This window comes from Bos mutus, chromosome 18 (genome assembly GCF_027580195.1).
Source record: "Bos mutus isolate GX-2022 chromosome 18, NWIPB_WYAK_1.1, whole genome shotgun sequence".
Lineage (NCBI taxonomy): Eukaryota > Metazoa > Chordata > Mammalia > Artiodactyla > Bovidae > Bos > Bos mutus.
In genome coordinates, this window is record NC_091634.1 from 40,884,950 (window position 1) to 40,901,359 (window position 16,410).

Consider the following 16,410-nt stretch of genomic DNA (forward strand, 5'->3'; position numbering starts at 1 on the left):
CTGGTAAATGAACTTTCTGGTCATGTTGGTTAAAAAGCTTATTTGTGTTTAATCACATTTGAGATTAATGATCATAAATTTGAAGTGAGTCATTTGGCAGAGTTTGTGTGATTTTCTCCAGCAATGTTCAACTGCTCAGATATAGGCAAAAAGGTAAATGGATTTTTAGGTTTAACATGAATTGGGGTTGTGTCACGTATGTAGAACAGAGGGAAAAGCAGGCAAAGAATTTTAGTGAGTACAGTGCTGGACTACAGAATGCTTATTTATAATGAGGAAAGTGGGGGATGAAAGTGATGATGAATAGTAAGTGGTTAACATGGGGACACCAACACCATGATGAAGCTAGAGAATTACAGTTTTAGGGCTTAGATATGGTAGTAGGAGCCCTAAAACTTAAGCTTCCTCCCTCTTACTACAATGAGAGACTTGTGCATCCTCATGTGATCCATCCAATACTTGGTCTCTCAGTTCCTTGACCTTTACATCATCTTTTTTTTTCTCTCTACCACAGCCACACATGCACACGGTCATATACTTAATCTTACCATCACCAATAGCAGCATTCTCTTCAATCTGAATTCCAACTGTCAGTTCCTTCCAACTTAATTAACTTGGGTACTTTTCACTATAATTCTCCAGCTTCATCATGGTGTCCCCCATCTTACCTAACTCAGTATCCATCATCACTCTCTTCCCCAGTTTCATCCCCCACTTTCCTCATTATAAATAAGCATTCTCTCCAGTACTTTGGCCACCTCATGCAAAGAGTTGACTCACTGGAAAAGACTCTGATGCTGGGAGGGATTGGGGGCAGGAGGAGAAGGGGACGACAGAGGATGAGATGGCTGGATGGCATCACTGACTCGATGGACGTGAGTGGGTGAACTCCGGGAGTTGGTGATGGACAGGGAGGCCTGGCGTGCTGGGATTCATGGGGTCGCAAAGAGTTGGACACAACCGAGTGACTGAACTGAACTGAACTGAGTCCAGCACTGTACTCACTAAAATTCTTTGCCGGCTTTTCCCTCTGTTCTACACACATGACACAACCCCAATTCATGTTAAACCTAAAAATCCACTTACCTTTTTGCCTATAACTAAGCAGTTGAACATTGCTGGAGAAAATCGCATGAGCCCTGTCAAATGACTCACTTCAAACTTATGATCATTAATCTCAAATGGGATTAAACATAAATAAGCTGTTTAACCACCACAACCAGAAAGGAGGGCTTCCCTGGTGTCTCAGCCAGTAAAGAATCCACTTGCAATGTGGGAGACCTGGGTTTGATCCTGGGGTTGGGAAGATCCCCTGGAGAAGGGAAAGGTTACCCACTCCAGTATTCTGGCCTGGAGACTTCCATGGACTGTATAGTTCATGGGGTTGCAGAGAGTTGGACACAACTGAGCGACTTTCACTTCAGATGGTAGTAGCAAGCTGCTACTACTGCTATTTTCACTCTTCTTGTAACTTTCAGTGACAGAGCCAACAATGAGATTACTGATGAAAGGCAACAAATTGACAAGGATTACTCTAAATTTGGTAGATTTTCCTTTCCGTGAATTTCACTGAATAAAGAGCCACTTAATATACAATTTCCTAGTCATTTAACTTTTGCCTCATCATGTTGCTAAAAACTAAATATAAACATGTTATTTACCTTGCATCAACTCCATCAAAAACTTTCTGACACTCATTTCCAATGACTTCTTGCTTTAGATAATACAGCATCCTTACACGAAGCAAAACTCTAAAAATGAGGGGAAAAAAATCAAAAGACATTAATCATCATTAAAGAAATTTCATTCATGGGGTTAAAATTAAAAAAGAATTTGTATACAGAATTTTTATAATGAAATAATAATAATTACTTCTGATTAAATTAACCCCATTACTACCATATATATATATATATATATATATAATAGGTTTCTCCAAAATCTTCACAATCATCATTATTTTAGAGCCAAGTAAGATACAACGAGATCACTTGGAGGTCAGTTTTATTTCTCTCTCTGTTGATGAAAAGTGACACAAGAGGTACCATGATTTGCTGAAGGACACCCTGTAAGATTAAGATTAGGACTGGTCCTAGACCACACTGTCTCTGTATTCCAAATCAGCATGCTTTAAGATTGTTAAAATTCAGAAAAGTAAACTCTTAATGAGTTGTGTTAAAAATACCCTACTACCTACTTATTACAGTGGTGTTTTATATGTTTTTTGTAGCCTTCATCTTGAAGTAGTTGCTCAGGATTGTATTTTCGAAGCCATTCTGCTTTTTGTATATCAAATGAGCTTGTTTGAGTCTTTACTTTCTTCCCTTTTCTACCTCTTGGTACCGGGGCTGACAGGCCTGTTGAAATGAGGACAGATGAAATCAGGGATAATTTGTATACAGATATTCAGTTTGAAACATTTTTACAATGCGAGTAACTTCTGGAGGCTTTCAGAGGTCTGTGGAGGCTATACAGAGATCTTTGAAACAAGATAAGTCAATACAATGACTCCACACATATTAACACAATTTCTACCAAACACCCAATTTAATATCTCTAATTAATCATTCTGATTACCTCTATGTTCCAAAACATTTTCTAAATGTAAAAACCAAAAGATCAAACCTTTCCCTGTGCTTTACTTTTTGCTGCCTTAGTTACAAAAGTGTAAGTTGTGGCTAAAAGATCTGTTTTCCAAAAGTGTGTTTACTCTTCTTTCAAAATCATGGTATACTTGAAGTATCTTTTCAAATATTAATATTTAAAAACTTTTCTTTTTACAGCCTGTTTCCTACAATTACATTTTAGCAATTTGTTTTTAGTCTCTCATTCATGTTGGAGACTTTCCTCAGATGTCTGATACTCTTGGTTACTTGCTCACATTTAAGAATGAAAGGAAAACTGACTGGCCGTCTGAATTAATGAAGATGACTGTGGACTCTTTGAAGGGTAATCTGGCTGGCTTTGTCCTGTCATTATCTTTAGGTTTTGCTCTGGTCAGATTAACCAAGGAAAATTTCTTAGTTTTCTTCCTTGAGTATGACACTGTCCATTATACATATTAATTTAACAGCTATTTGGTAAGTCCATGTTGCAAATCCCAATGAAATGCACACCTTATGTTATTTTCTCGAGAGAATAAACAGTCAGTCTTCATATCGTGGCTACATGGAGCTGAAGAGGGTATTTACGGGTCTGATCTCCCTTTTAGACAACATTTAATCAAAGCCCCTGTCTTTTATACCCACTTTCAGAGGTCATGGATGTCACAAACTCCTGAAACTTTTGGCTAATCTATTAAGCAAAATCAGCTGGTTGTTGCCTTTTCCTAATGTTGACCTAAGATTTAGTTCTCTCTGATTGGTTAAGTTAGTTACCACTTATCTAACACTCCAAGATTCCAAAATTTGTTTCCCACCCTGTCTACTTTTAAAGATTTATTCTTATTTATTTTTAAATTATGGAATTAGGCATACACAAAAATAGATGGAATAATACGATAGAGCATTGGGTCCTATCTTCCAACTTCATTATCAATTCACGGCCAATTTTATTTCATCTATATTATGTTTGCTCCTGAACCTCCAATACTATTTTGAAATTAACTGAAGACAATAATCACCTCTAATAAATGTCTGCGTATCTTTTAACATATGTAAAAGACTTCCTTAAAAAAAATAATTACAATACCCTACAACATGTCAGCCCCAAGAAATGCAGTAATACTTACTTAATATTTAGTATTCAAATTTATAATTATCTAATAAAAATAACAGAAAAATTTCCCCTGGGCTGCTGCTTTCAATCAGGATCCAAATAAGGCTCATACATTATAACTGGCTGAGGACATTTAAATCTCTTTCAGATTATAGCAGGCTTTTCAATCTTGGCACTACTGTTATTTTGAGCTGCACAGTTTCTTACTGTGGGTGCTGCCTGTGCACTCATGGCCTCTACCCATTAGATGCCATTAACATCCTCAAAGTTGTAACAACCCCGAGTAAGAGCAAGACTAGGGCACAAAATCATGTCTGGTTGTGAACTACTGATTTATAGATACCCTCTCCATTTCCTTCCCTTCTACTATTTAAGAAACTAAAATTTTTACCTGTATACTTCATCAAGCTTAATGCCTTGAATTTTTTCCTCTTTATTGACATTTAAGTTGGGTTTTAAGGAAGAATGAAATTATATTTGTGTAATACACAATCTTCCATCTTTACCAGAAATCAGCTCTTCACATTAATAATTTCATTCCCTCCTATTGGGATAGAACCCCAATGACCACCCCAAATCTAAACCACGTGCTTTCTGTTCTCGATCTCAGTTTCTGGTTTATTTCCTTCACAGTATTCATCATAATCTAAAAGTATTTAGGTAATTTCATTTTATTGGGCTCCAAAATCACTGAGAATGGTAATTGCAGCCACAAAAATCAAAAGACACTTGCTCCTTGGAAGAAAAGCTATGGCAAACTGAGATAGCACATTAGAAAGCAGAGATATCACTTTGCTCACAAAGGTCCATATAGTCTTAACTCTGCCTGACCAGAATGTAAGGTTCATGAGCTCAGGGATCTTGTCTGTGTTGTTCCTTCTCATTTTCCCAGTACTTTGCAAAGAAGCACATGACAGGTGCTTTGACAAGTATTTGTTGATTAAAGCGAACAAAACTGTAACACAAATTTAAGGGCATAGTCATCTTTTTTATCTTTATAGAAAATTCAGTTATCTTATGCAAAAAAGAATGTTCTGTTAGCAAGGTTACAAAGATTACAAAGAAAAATTTCCAGCCCTTCGATAAGACTGTAAGTTGGCATAGCCACATTTGATGTCAAATTAAAATATTAAAAAAAATTTAAATGGATATCACTGTTTCCCAATTTTATTTTTTTTTTTTTATTTTTAAACTTTACATAATTGTATTAGTTTTGCCAAATATCATAATGAATCCGCCACAGGTATACATGTGTTCCCCATCCCGAACCCTCCTCCCTCCTCATACCATCCCTCTGGGCCGTCCAGTGCACCAGCCCCAAGCATCCAGCATCGTGCATCGAACCTGGACTGGCAACTCGTTTCCTACATGATATTTTACACGTTTCAATGCCATTCTCCCAAATCTTCCCACCCTCTCCCTCTCCCACAGAGTCCATAAGACTGTTCTATACATCAGTGTCTCTTTTGCTGTCTCAGTATACAGAGTTATTGTTACCATCTTTCTAAATTCCATATATGTGCGTTAGTATACTGTATTTATGTTTTTCCTTCTGGCTTACTTCACTCTGTATAATAGGCTCCAGTTTCATCCACCTCATTAGAACTGATTCAAATGTATTCTTTTTAATGGCTGAGTAATACTCCATTGTGTATATGTACCACTGCTTTCTTATCCATTCATCTGCTGATGGACATCTAGGTTGCTTCCATGTCCTGGCTATTATAAACAGTGCTGCGATGAACATTGGGGTACATGTGTCTCTTTCCCTTCTGGTTTCCTCAGTGTGTATGCCCAGCAGTGGGATTGCTGGATCATAAGGCAGTTCTATTTCCAGTTTTTAAGGAATCTCCACACTGTTCTCCATAGTGGCTGTACTAGGTTGCATTCCCACCAACAGTGTAAGAGGGTTCCCTTTTCTCCACACCCTCTCCAGCATTTATTATTTGTAGACTTTTGGATCGCAGCCATTCTGACTGGTGTGAAATGGTACCTCATAGTGGTTTTGATTTGCATTTCTCTGATAATGAGTGATGTTGAGCATCTTTTCATGTGTTTGTTAGCCATCTGTATGTCTTCTTTGGAGAAATGTCTATTTAGTTCTTTGGCCCATTTTTTGATTGGGTCGTTTATTTTTCTGGAGTTGAGCTGTAGGAGTTGCTTGTATATTTTTGAGATTAGTTGTTTGTCGGTTGCTTCATTTGCTATTATTTTCTCCCATTCTGAAGGCTGTCTTTTCACCTTGCTAATAGTTTCCTTTGATGTGCAGAAGCTTTTAAGGTTAATTAGGTCCCATTTGTTTATTTTTGCTTTTATTTCCAATATTCTGGGAGGTGGGTCATAGAGGATCCTGCTGTGATGTATGTCAGAGAGTGTTTTGCCTATGTTCTCCTCTAGGAGTTTTATAGTTTCTGGTCTTACGTTTAGATCTTTAATCCATTTTGAGTTTATTTTTGTGTATGGTGTTAGAAAGTGGTCCAGTTTCATTCTTTTACAAGTGGTTGCCCAGATTTCCCAGCACCACTTGTTAAAGAGATTGTCTTTAATCCATTGTATATTCTTGCCTCCTTTGTCAAAGATAAGGTGTCCATATGTGCGTGGATTTATCTCTGGGCTTTCTATTTTATTCCATTGATCAATATTTCTGTCTTTGTGCCAGTACCATACTGTCTTGATAACTGTGGCTTTGTAGTAGAGCCTGAAGTCAGGTAGGTTGATTCCTCCAGTTCCATTCTTCTTTCTCAAGATCGCTTTGGCTATTCGAGGAGGTTTTTTTTGTATTTCCATACAAATTGTGAAATTATTTGTTCTAGCTCTGTGAGGAATACTGTTGGTAGCTTGATAGGGATTGCATTGAATCTATAAATTGCTTTGGGTAGTATACTCATTTTCACTATATTGATTCTTCCAATCCATGAACATGGTATATTTCTCCATCTATTAGTGTCCTCTTTGATTTCTTTCACCAGTGTTTTATAGTTTTCGATATATAGGTCTTTAGTTTCTTTAGGTAGATATATTCCTAAGTATTTTATTCTTTCCGTTGCAATGGTGAATGGAATTGTTTCCTTAATTTCTCTTTCTGTTTTCTCATTATTAGTGTATAGGAATGCAAGGGATTTCTGTGTGTTGATTTTATATCCTGCAACTTTACTATGGATAGATCAACTAAACAGAAAATTAACAAGGAAACACAAACTTTAAACGATACAATAGACCAGTCAGACCTAATTGATATCTATAGGACATTTCATCCCAAAACAATGAATTTCACCTTTTTCTCAAGCGCACATGGAACCTTCTCCAGGATAGATCACATCCTGGGCCATAAAGATAGCCTTGGTAAATTCAAAAAAATAGAAATCATTCCAAGCATTTTTTCTGACCACAATGCAGTAAGATTAGATCTCAATTACAGGAGAAAAACTATTAAAAATTCCAACATATGGAGGCTGAACAACACACTGCTGAATAACCAACAAATCACAGAAGAAATCAAAAAGAAATCAAAATTTGCATATAGAAACGAATGAAAATGAAAACACAACAACCCAAAACCTGTGGGACACGGTAAAAGCAGTCCTAAGGGGAAAGTTCATAGCAATACAGGCACACCTCAAGAAACAAGAAAAAGTCAAATAAATAACCTAACTCTACACCTATAGCAACTAGAAAAGGAAGAAATGAAGAACCCCAGGGTTAGTAGAAGGAAAGAAATCTTAAAAATTAGAGCAGAAATAAATGCAAAAGAAACAAAAGAGACCATAGCAAAAATCAACAAAACCAAAAACTGGTTCTTTGAAAGGATAAATAAAATTGACAAACCATTAGCCAGACTCATCAAGAAACAAAGGGAGAAAAATCAAATCAACAAAATTAGAAACGAAAATGGAGAGATCACAACAGACAACACAGAAATACAAAGGATCATAAGAGACTACTATCAACAATTATATGCCAATAAAATGGACAAAGTGGAAGAAATGGACAAATTCTTAGAAAAGTACAACTTTCCAAAATTGGACCAGGAAGAAATAGAAAATCTTAACAGACCCATCACAAGCATGGAAATTGAAACTGTAATCAAAAATCTTCCAGCAAACAAAAGCCCTGGTCCAGACGGCTTCACAGCTGAATTCTACCAAAAATTTAGAGAAGAGCTCACACCTATCCTGCTCAAACTCTTCCAGAAAATTGCAGAGGAAGGTAAACTTCCAAACTCATTCTATGAGGCCACCATCACCCTAATACCAAAACCTGACAAAGATGCCACAAAAAAAGAAAACTACAGGCCAATATCACTGATGAACATAGATGCAAAAATCCTTAACAAAATTCTAGCAATCAGAATCCAGCAACACATTAAAAAGATCATACACCATGACCAAGTGGGCTTTATCCCAGGGATGCAAGGATTCTTCAATATCCACAAATCAATCAATGTAATACACCACATTAACAAATTGAAAAATAAAAACCATATGATTATCTCAATAGATGCAGAGAAAGCCTTTGACAAAATTCAACATCCATTTATGATAAAACTCTCCAGAAAGCAGGAATAGAAGGAACATACCTCAACATAATAAAAGCTATATATGACAAACCCACAGCAAACATTATCCTCAATGGTGAAAAATTGAAAGCATTTCCTCTAAAGTCAGGAACAAGACAAGGGTGCCCACTTTCACCATTACTATTCAACATAGTTTTGGAAGTTTTGGCCACAGCAATCAGAGCAGAAAAAGAAATAAAAGGAATCCAAATTGGAAAAGAAGAAGTAAAACTCTCACTATTTGCAGATGACATGATCCTCTACATAGAAAACCCTAAAGATTCCACCAGAAAATTACTAGAAATAATCAATGACTATAGTAAAGTTGCAGGATATAAAATCAACACACAGAAATCCCAATTTTAATATACATACTAACTGCTGAGGACCTTGTTAAAATGTAGATTCTGATGCAGTAAGTCTGTGGTCTAAGATTCTGCATTTCTAAAAAGCTCCCGGGAAAGGCTCACAGACCACATTTTAGATGCTAAGGATGTATGTATGCTGTAATTCAACAATTCCATTTCTTGATATTTACTTTCGTGAAAGATTCGTTCCTGTGCACAACGAGCAATGTACAGGGATCTTCAATGATACCTGTTTTTCAATTGTCTAAAATGTCCATCATTAGAGATGCTAAATGAATTAAGAAATACCCATACTATGGACTACTAAGCAGGAGTTTAAAAGATAAAATAGATCTACATGAATACAGATGGACAACCTCTAAGAAATACTGTTGGGTCAACAACTTGTAAACCAATACATGTTTGATAACAATATATAAAACTCAGACTAGTCTTTTCCAACTTGGAACTTGTACTGAGAGGGAAGATTAAGAGTTCTTTACCATTATCTGAAATACTTCAGTATTTTATAGGGTACTATGTTAAGTGCTAGTTATACAACCAGAGCTGAATTTAAAAAGGAAATAAAGTATGCTCCTACCTAGATGATTCTGTAGCTCTCGTGTCTGCCCGTCTTCAGTTGGAGTAATGAGATCCCATATGAAGCCTTTAATTTTCTCATCTCCTCGGTAGTGAACAAGGCAATATGCTAAGAGGGCTCGCAAATTATTTCTACATCGTGCTCGTTTAGCTGCCTTTTAAAACGGCCATGAGACAGAATCTCTCTCCATCGGCCCCATCTGTTTAAAAAAAGGTATATTTACATTAATATTGGATGAAATCCTAGAGAAAAACATAACTCATGGATAAAAGGCCTGAAAACTGCAAAAAACACATCTTGTCATTAACAGGATTTACCTAATAGTTTTTTTGTCTCCAATGAATAACATGCAGAATCATGGTAATTTCTAGTATTATTTTATTCAATAATGGATAACAAAATTATCCATTTTGTTACTGAATATGCAAATCTGAGAACAATAAGGAGTTTGACATTAGCAATACATTTATAATTTTAAAATTTAAGGTACTCATCATTCTATTAAATATGTTAAATATATAAATGCATGATACTTTAAAAATAATTTTATTGATTCTAACAAGACAAAAAGTATACTAGACTATAGTATATTTTCCTATAATTTATATACCAGACTACTAACAGTAAACATTAAAAATAATATTTTACCCATAAACTAGCAGATTTTTCTCTACTCTAAAGCATTCAGTTCTTCCATAGCCATTCGAACGCTCACAGGGTCTCCGAAGTTTGGGCTTTTCATCTCCTTCACTTTCGGGTTCAGATAATTCAGCTAACTCGTCTTTTGTGGCACTGAAGGGTCTTGTTTGCTTCCTAATTCTTGGAGTGTCAATAACCAAGCTGTTCTGTAAAATTTAACAGCTATTACTTGAAGGTCCTTTTACTATTGTGCTTCTAACAATATTTTACATTTTTACCTTTCAAGCTGTACAAACGACAAAATAATTACATAAAGCCAGAAGAAAGAAAATACTAACGATTCCATTGACCTACCAAATCAACTTAAAATTTTTAGTATTTCTTTAAAATCCTTATTACCATTTGTCATAAATTCATATTACAATCATAGGATAAAAAGAATTTGGTATATTACTTTATTATTAATCTGAAAATTATTATATTGTGCTTCTACAACCATAAACTATATTTTAAACTGAATTTATGCATCGTAATCATTTTCTTTACCTAATTCATAATTTAGATTGTCTTCAATTTTTAAAATATACAATGCTAAAGTAAATCTTCATACTTTATCCTATAGATAAGTCCAAAGAAGTGAAATATCCAGAAATACAAATATCGGTCAAAGGGTATACTTTTTTTTAATGGATCTGGAATCATGTTTCAGTGTGTTCCAAAAGATTCATACTAATACGCTGCAGTCCATGGGGTCGCAAAGAGTCGGACATGACTGAGTGACTGAAGTGAACTGAATATACAACAAGCAAGGTAAAGTATATGAACCTCACTACGTTCAATGCACTTTAATTCATTCAAAACAACTTAAGTTGACAAACTTACCTTTATTGAGCAATTTCTCTAAATTAGGCACTATGTTATGGGCTGCAGGCGTAGCTGTGACTAAGACAGCTTTCTGCTCAGGAGAAACTGATAGTCTTGAGGATCAGACTAATGTGTAAACAAATGCTTTTCAGGATACAATACGTTATGATACAAGATGGGTACAAAAAAGGCAGAATGATTTACAAAGTAGTGATTCTTGAAAGAGATTTTCAAGAATGAGAAGTAGTTTGCTAGGCATCCAAGAAAGAGATGGCATTATAAGTGACGAAAAGAGCAATGGACCTTGAAAAGGTATTCTCTGTTCAAGTCCTAGAGCAGAAAAGGGTAAAGGGTAGTGGGAGAAGCAGATCAGGCAGGTTCTGCTATCCCACAGTAAGTTATGTACACAGGGCATTGAATTTAACGGGTTATAGAATGTTAGTATGTCATTACTCATGACACTGCTGCTAAGTCGCTTCAGTGGTGTCCAACTTCTGTGAGACCCCATGGACGGCAGCCCACCAGGCTGCCCCATCCCTGGGATTCTCCAGGCATGAACACTGGAGTGGATTGCCATTTCCTTCTCCAATGCAGGAAAGTGAAAAGTGAAAGTGAAGTTGCTCAGTCGTTTCCGACTCTTAGCGACCCCATGGACTGCAGCCCACCAGGTTCCTCCGTCCATGGGATTTTCCAGGCAAGAGTACTGGAGTGGGGTGCCATTGCCTTCTCCGACTCATGACACTAACCTTCTCTATTAAGTTCTTTGACTGCAAACTTACTAGTTTTCCTTTTGTAATTAATAAATATTTTGAAAGATATATAGAAGTTTAGCTTCTCCTTATATTTTAAACTAATTTTAGAATTCATCAATAGGGTGGATTAATTGAGATTTTTCATCTCTCTTATTCCTTCTACACTTATTAACTGGCATCTTCTATGTAAGAAAAAGCTGACAAGGACCTAGTGTATAACACAGAGAATTATACTCAATATTTTGTAATAACCTGTAAGGGAAAAGAACCTGAAAAAAAAAAATGTATTTATAATGGAAACACCTTGTTGTGCATGTGAAACTAAAACAACACTGTAAATCAACTATACTTCAATAAAAATTAATTAAAAACAAAACAAAGAGTTATTCCTTCCCCTGTCCCCCCCAAAAAAACCCCTTAGTTTTATTTTCTCAAGTAAATTTACTTTCTCAAGTAAATTTCAAGTTTTTTTTGCCTATAATCTGTAAAGATTTTATTTCTACCTGTGATCAATTTACATTAGCGCTTTTTTAAAAAACTGTTTTACAATGTTGTGTTAGTATCTGCTGTATAACATGAATCAGCTATAATACATCAGCTTTTATATAATAAAAATACTTTCATATATACTTCTGTTACAAATAGTCACCAGTCAGCACCTTTTGCCATAACATAATTTTTTGTCATATATTTAAATATGCCAATTACTTCCTTTGTGATTTCTAATTCAGAATGTTTTCCCATCAAATATTTGATAAAATAGAAATCAGATTTCCTATTTTTCATGTTTTGTTTCAAAAATACATTTACCACAAATTGGAGTTTACTTGGTATAGAGCATATTATTAAAATGCTTCACCAATGCTAACTGAATATTCTAATCATGATTATTACATACTTCCTTTTCCTCTAATGCTACTTATTTACATCCTATAAATTGATTTTCTCCTGTTCTTATTCTATTCTTTGCTCTCTATATATTTCTTTCAATATCTTAATTCCTTTATTATACATTAATATACTTTTACATTTTAAACATATATACCCATCTGTCTTCATGATACTTCTTGCTGGAAAATATAAAAAATTTTAAACAATGTATAAATCAGAAAACATAACTGTACAAGTGTTAAATGACTATGTTGTTGTTTAGTCACTACGTCACGTCCAACTCTTTGCAACGCTGTGAACTGTAGCCCACCAGACTCCTCAGTCCATGGGATCTCCCAGGCAAGAGTACTGGAGTGGGTTGCCATCTCCTCCAGAGGATCTTTCCAACCCATGGATTGATCTGTGCCTCCTGCACTGGAGGGCAAGTTCTTTACTATGGAGCCATCTATATGCTTATATACATTTATTCAAAAAATCCTTACTCTATAAGATTATCTATAAGGTACTATTGATTTGAGCCATATCTATCATCTCTGACCTAAGCTGTCACCACTCTCAACAACTCCCTATGTTCTGACACAAAGCCATTTCTATTTCTGGAACACACTAAGCTTATTTCAACCAGTGGCTCACTACTATTCCCTCTACCTTGCAATTTTATTTCTCATGTCTTTACATTGCTGCCTTGTTCTCATCATTCAAGTCTCAGGACAGATGTCCCCTCAGAGTGATCTCCCTTGACCACTTTACCTAATGCTATCTCCATTCCTTCAGGTATTCTCTACCATCTTACGATTTCATTTTCTTTGGTCTCAGAAATTATCTTATATATTTGTTTACATACCCACCGGAATTTATAAGCCCTATTAAAGCAGCAGTTCATCTGTCTCATTCATTTTAGTCACAGCACAAGAATGGTACCTACTTCACAGTGTGCTCTAGCTGGAGCCAGGCCAAATATACAAGTGTCTGTGTATTACCGTTATATACTTTAAAAAAATTATAAACCAAGATCACACTGTAAGTACTGGTCTCTCTCTCTGACTCTCTGAAATTAACTATCTTATCTTAGGGGGCTTCCCAGGTGGCTCAGTGGTAAAGAATCTACCTGCAATGCAGGAGATGTGGGCCTGATCCCTGGGTGGGGAAGATCCCATGGAGGCTGAAATGGCCACCCACTCCAGTACTCTTGCCGGGGAAATCCCACGGACAGAGGGGCCTGGTGGAAAGAGTCGGACATGACTTAGTGACTAACACATCCTGTTTCAGAGCTCTAAGTGAATATTTAGGGATTTACATGATGATTTTTACTTAGTGCATTAGATAATATAAAAGTACTGATTAGTTTCTAATTTTTTTCTAAAATGAACAATGCAGTGATGTACATCACTGTACCACATTATCATTAAACATGTGATTATTGCCGAGTCAGATTCCTAAGAGCTGATTTAATATTCTTGAATATTTATTATTTCAGAGGAATTTTTAGATTTTGTTTGGTTATATGAACAAATTGTTAACATTTTTGATTGGGATTGCATTTCTATGTTTAAACTCAAGTTTAAAATGTATAGTTTTTCTAATTGACAAATCTTACAATTAAGTTTGGTAATTCACTTTATTAAAATCATACATGACCAGTAGGTATACCCCTAAGTGTTCTAAATAGTTTTTCTACTATGAAGTAGATTTCCTCTTCCATAATTTTTCTACTTCTGGTAGTACTGATAATTAAGAAGGCTAAATGTCATATTTATCCTCTATCCTGTTAATTCACTGATTCATTAATTTTATAGTGGTTTGCAGATGCCATTGACTTTTTAGGCATATAAACATGCCAATATGCAAACAGTAATATTTTAATAAACATCTCTTTTCTAATTTACTTATTTATAATGTTTCACACAGAATTATACATATTTCCAAAACATATAAACAGTAATGATTATTTGGCAGTCGCATTATTCTTCATCATAAAGTTTTACATTTTAAAAGGCTATCTATTAAAAGGGATCCCATGTATCAATGCTTAATATAAATTTCTTTAAACCATTTAGCAGTTATTTTGACAGTAGGTAAGACTTACAAACATTGATTCCTATAAATTATTAGACAGGTGTCTTTCGAAGTGAAGTTATATTATCAGTTCCATGAATTCTGTGTTAGCTTTTGGCCCTTTCTTAACTCCAAAGGGTTTTAAGTTTAAAAAGCCACTTTCTTTTTTCTTTAAATTTCATAATACTTATTAAGCATAATAGATTCATGTACATAAGCAGAACCGGATTTTAAATTTTTTTAGTTGTCAGAATTTGAAAATGCCACTTTCTTGATTTCTTTTTTCTCCTTTTATAGTTGACTAGATCATGATTAATGAGATCTAACACCAAAAAAGCAAAATGAAGGCTAAAGAGTGAAATAAAAGTAATCCATTATTTGAAGACAATTAGAAAACTTAAAAACGCATTATAATTTTAAGACATAAATGACCTCCAAAATTTAACTCTCCCTGTATTACAACCTAACATGTCAGGTACCTGAAGAATTAAATTGAAGCAGTGCCTAGTAAAATATGTTATCATTTAACTGCCTTGTATCAATTTATTTATGCAGATAAATTTCAGTAAGTACATAGTTGAACACTTTAAAATATTATAATAATAAAGTATTCCAAAAGGTAACTTTTTTTTTAAGGGACGGAAATACTTACTCTACCACTGATGGCATCTATATCTATTTCTGCCTTTTTCGCCCATTTTTGCCAGAAGTTGGGATCATCTAATGAAATATCTGTTCGGTTTCCAGATGCCACAAAACTTGCCTGAAATACATAATGGTAATTTTTCAAAATCCTTTGAAGCTTAGAGGAAAAATCTATTAAAGTATATCTAAAATCTTATCTCCTCATATTTACTGTGGACAGAATTTGAATTCAGCATATACACACCATGTACACTCAAAGGATGTTCCAAACTGCAATGATCTGAAACACAGCACAGCATCTGCTTATGGCAAAAAGCTTAATACCAACAGAGGCTGGAGTTTTACGAGCAAAGTCAAAAGAATTATTTAACTTTGGGTAAGCTGGTATCAAATCTTTTTGGTCAAAAAAACCACATGATACAGAATTGATTTTTAAAAATACATGAATATAAAGAAATTAGGTTACAAGAATTTTAAACATTTTGCCCTATACAGTTAATTTTCTGGTATTTCTCCTCCTTTATTTCCATCCCATTTTTAAGTAGATATGTCTCCTTAAAAATGCAATACAGAAGATGAGAAATAAAGAAAAATGAGTCACTGCCTGTTTTTATTTTAAAAACTCTTTTCCTAACAACAAAAATACTGCATAAGCACTGCAAAAATTAAGAAACTACAGAGGAATAAAAGAAAATAAAAATGATTTATTTTCTTAAATATTATAGAAATTATATAAAATCTTTTAAATAAATCAAACTTTAGACATTATAGTTTGACACTGTGATTCACTAACTGTGATTATCTGCAACTTAAGTTCCTAAAAATAGATATGCTGCTTCAGAGAAAAGTCATCACAGTGCTTTATAAAAATGAAATATGTGGTTAAGATATGTAATACTTTAAGAAAAGAGCCTAAACAGTGGCAGATTTTATTTTCATCCTCCAAAATCACTGTGGATGATGACTGTGGCCGCAAAATTAAAAGACACTTGCTCCTTGAAAGAAAAGCTATGACAAACCTAGACAGTGTATTAAAAAGCAGAGACATCATTTTGCCGAAAAAGGTCTAGATAGTCAAAGCTACGGTTTTTCCAGTAGTCATGTACAGATGTGAGAGTTGGATCATAAAGAAGGCTGAACGCCGAAGAACTGATGCTTTTGATGCACTGTGGTGCTGGAGAAGATTCTTGAGAATCCCTTGGAAAGCAAGGAGAGCAAACCAGTTAATCTTAAAAGAAATCAACCCTGAATATTCACTTGGAAGGACTGATGCTGAAGATGAAGCTCCAATACTTTGGCCACCTGAAGGAAAGAGCTGACTCATTGGAAAAGACCCTGATGCTG

General features: G+C 34.9%; 1 protein-coding gene across 1 annotated transcript in view; it reads right to left on the reverse strand.

Moving 5' to 3' along the window:
• The window catches only part of CHD9 (chromodomain helicase DNA binding protein 9), a 167,886-nt gene that overhangs the window by 33,991 nt on the left and 117,485 nt on the right, over window positions 1-16,410 (reverse strand). The window contains 6 exon segments of the mRNA XM_070388434.1: window positions 1,662-1,751; window positions 2,198-2,357; window positions 9,221-9,340; window positions 9,343-9,419; window positions 9,869-10,065; window positions 15,074-15,184. Of these exon segments, the coding sequence (XP_070244535.1) occupies window positions 1,662-1,751; window positions 2,198-2,357; window positions 9,221-9,340; window positions 9,343-9,419; window positions 9,869-10,065; window positions 15,074-15,184 (755 nt within the window).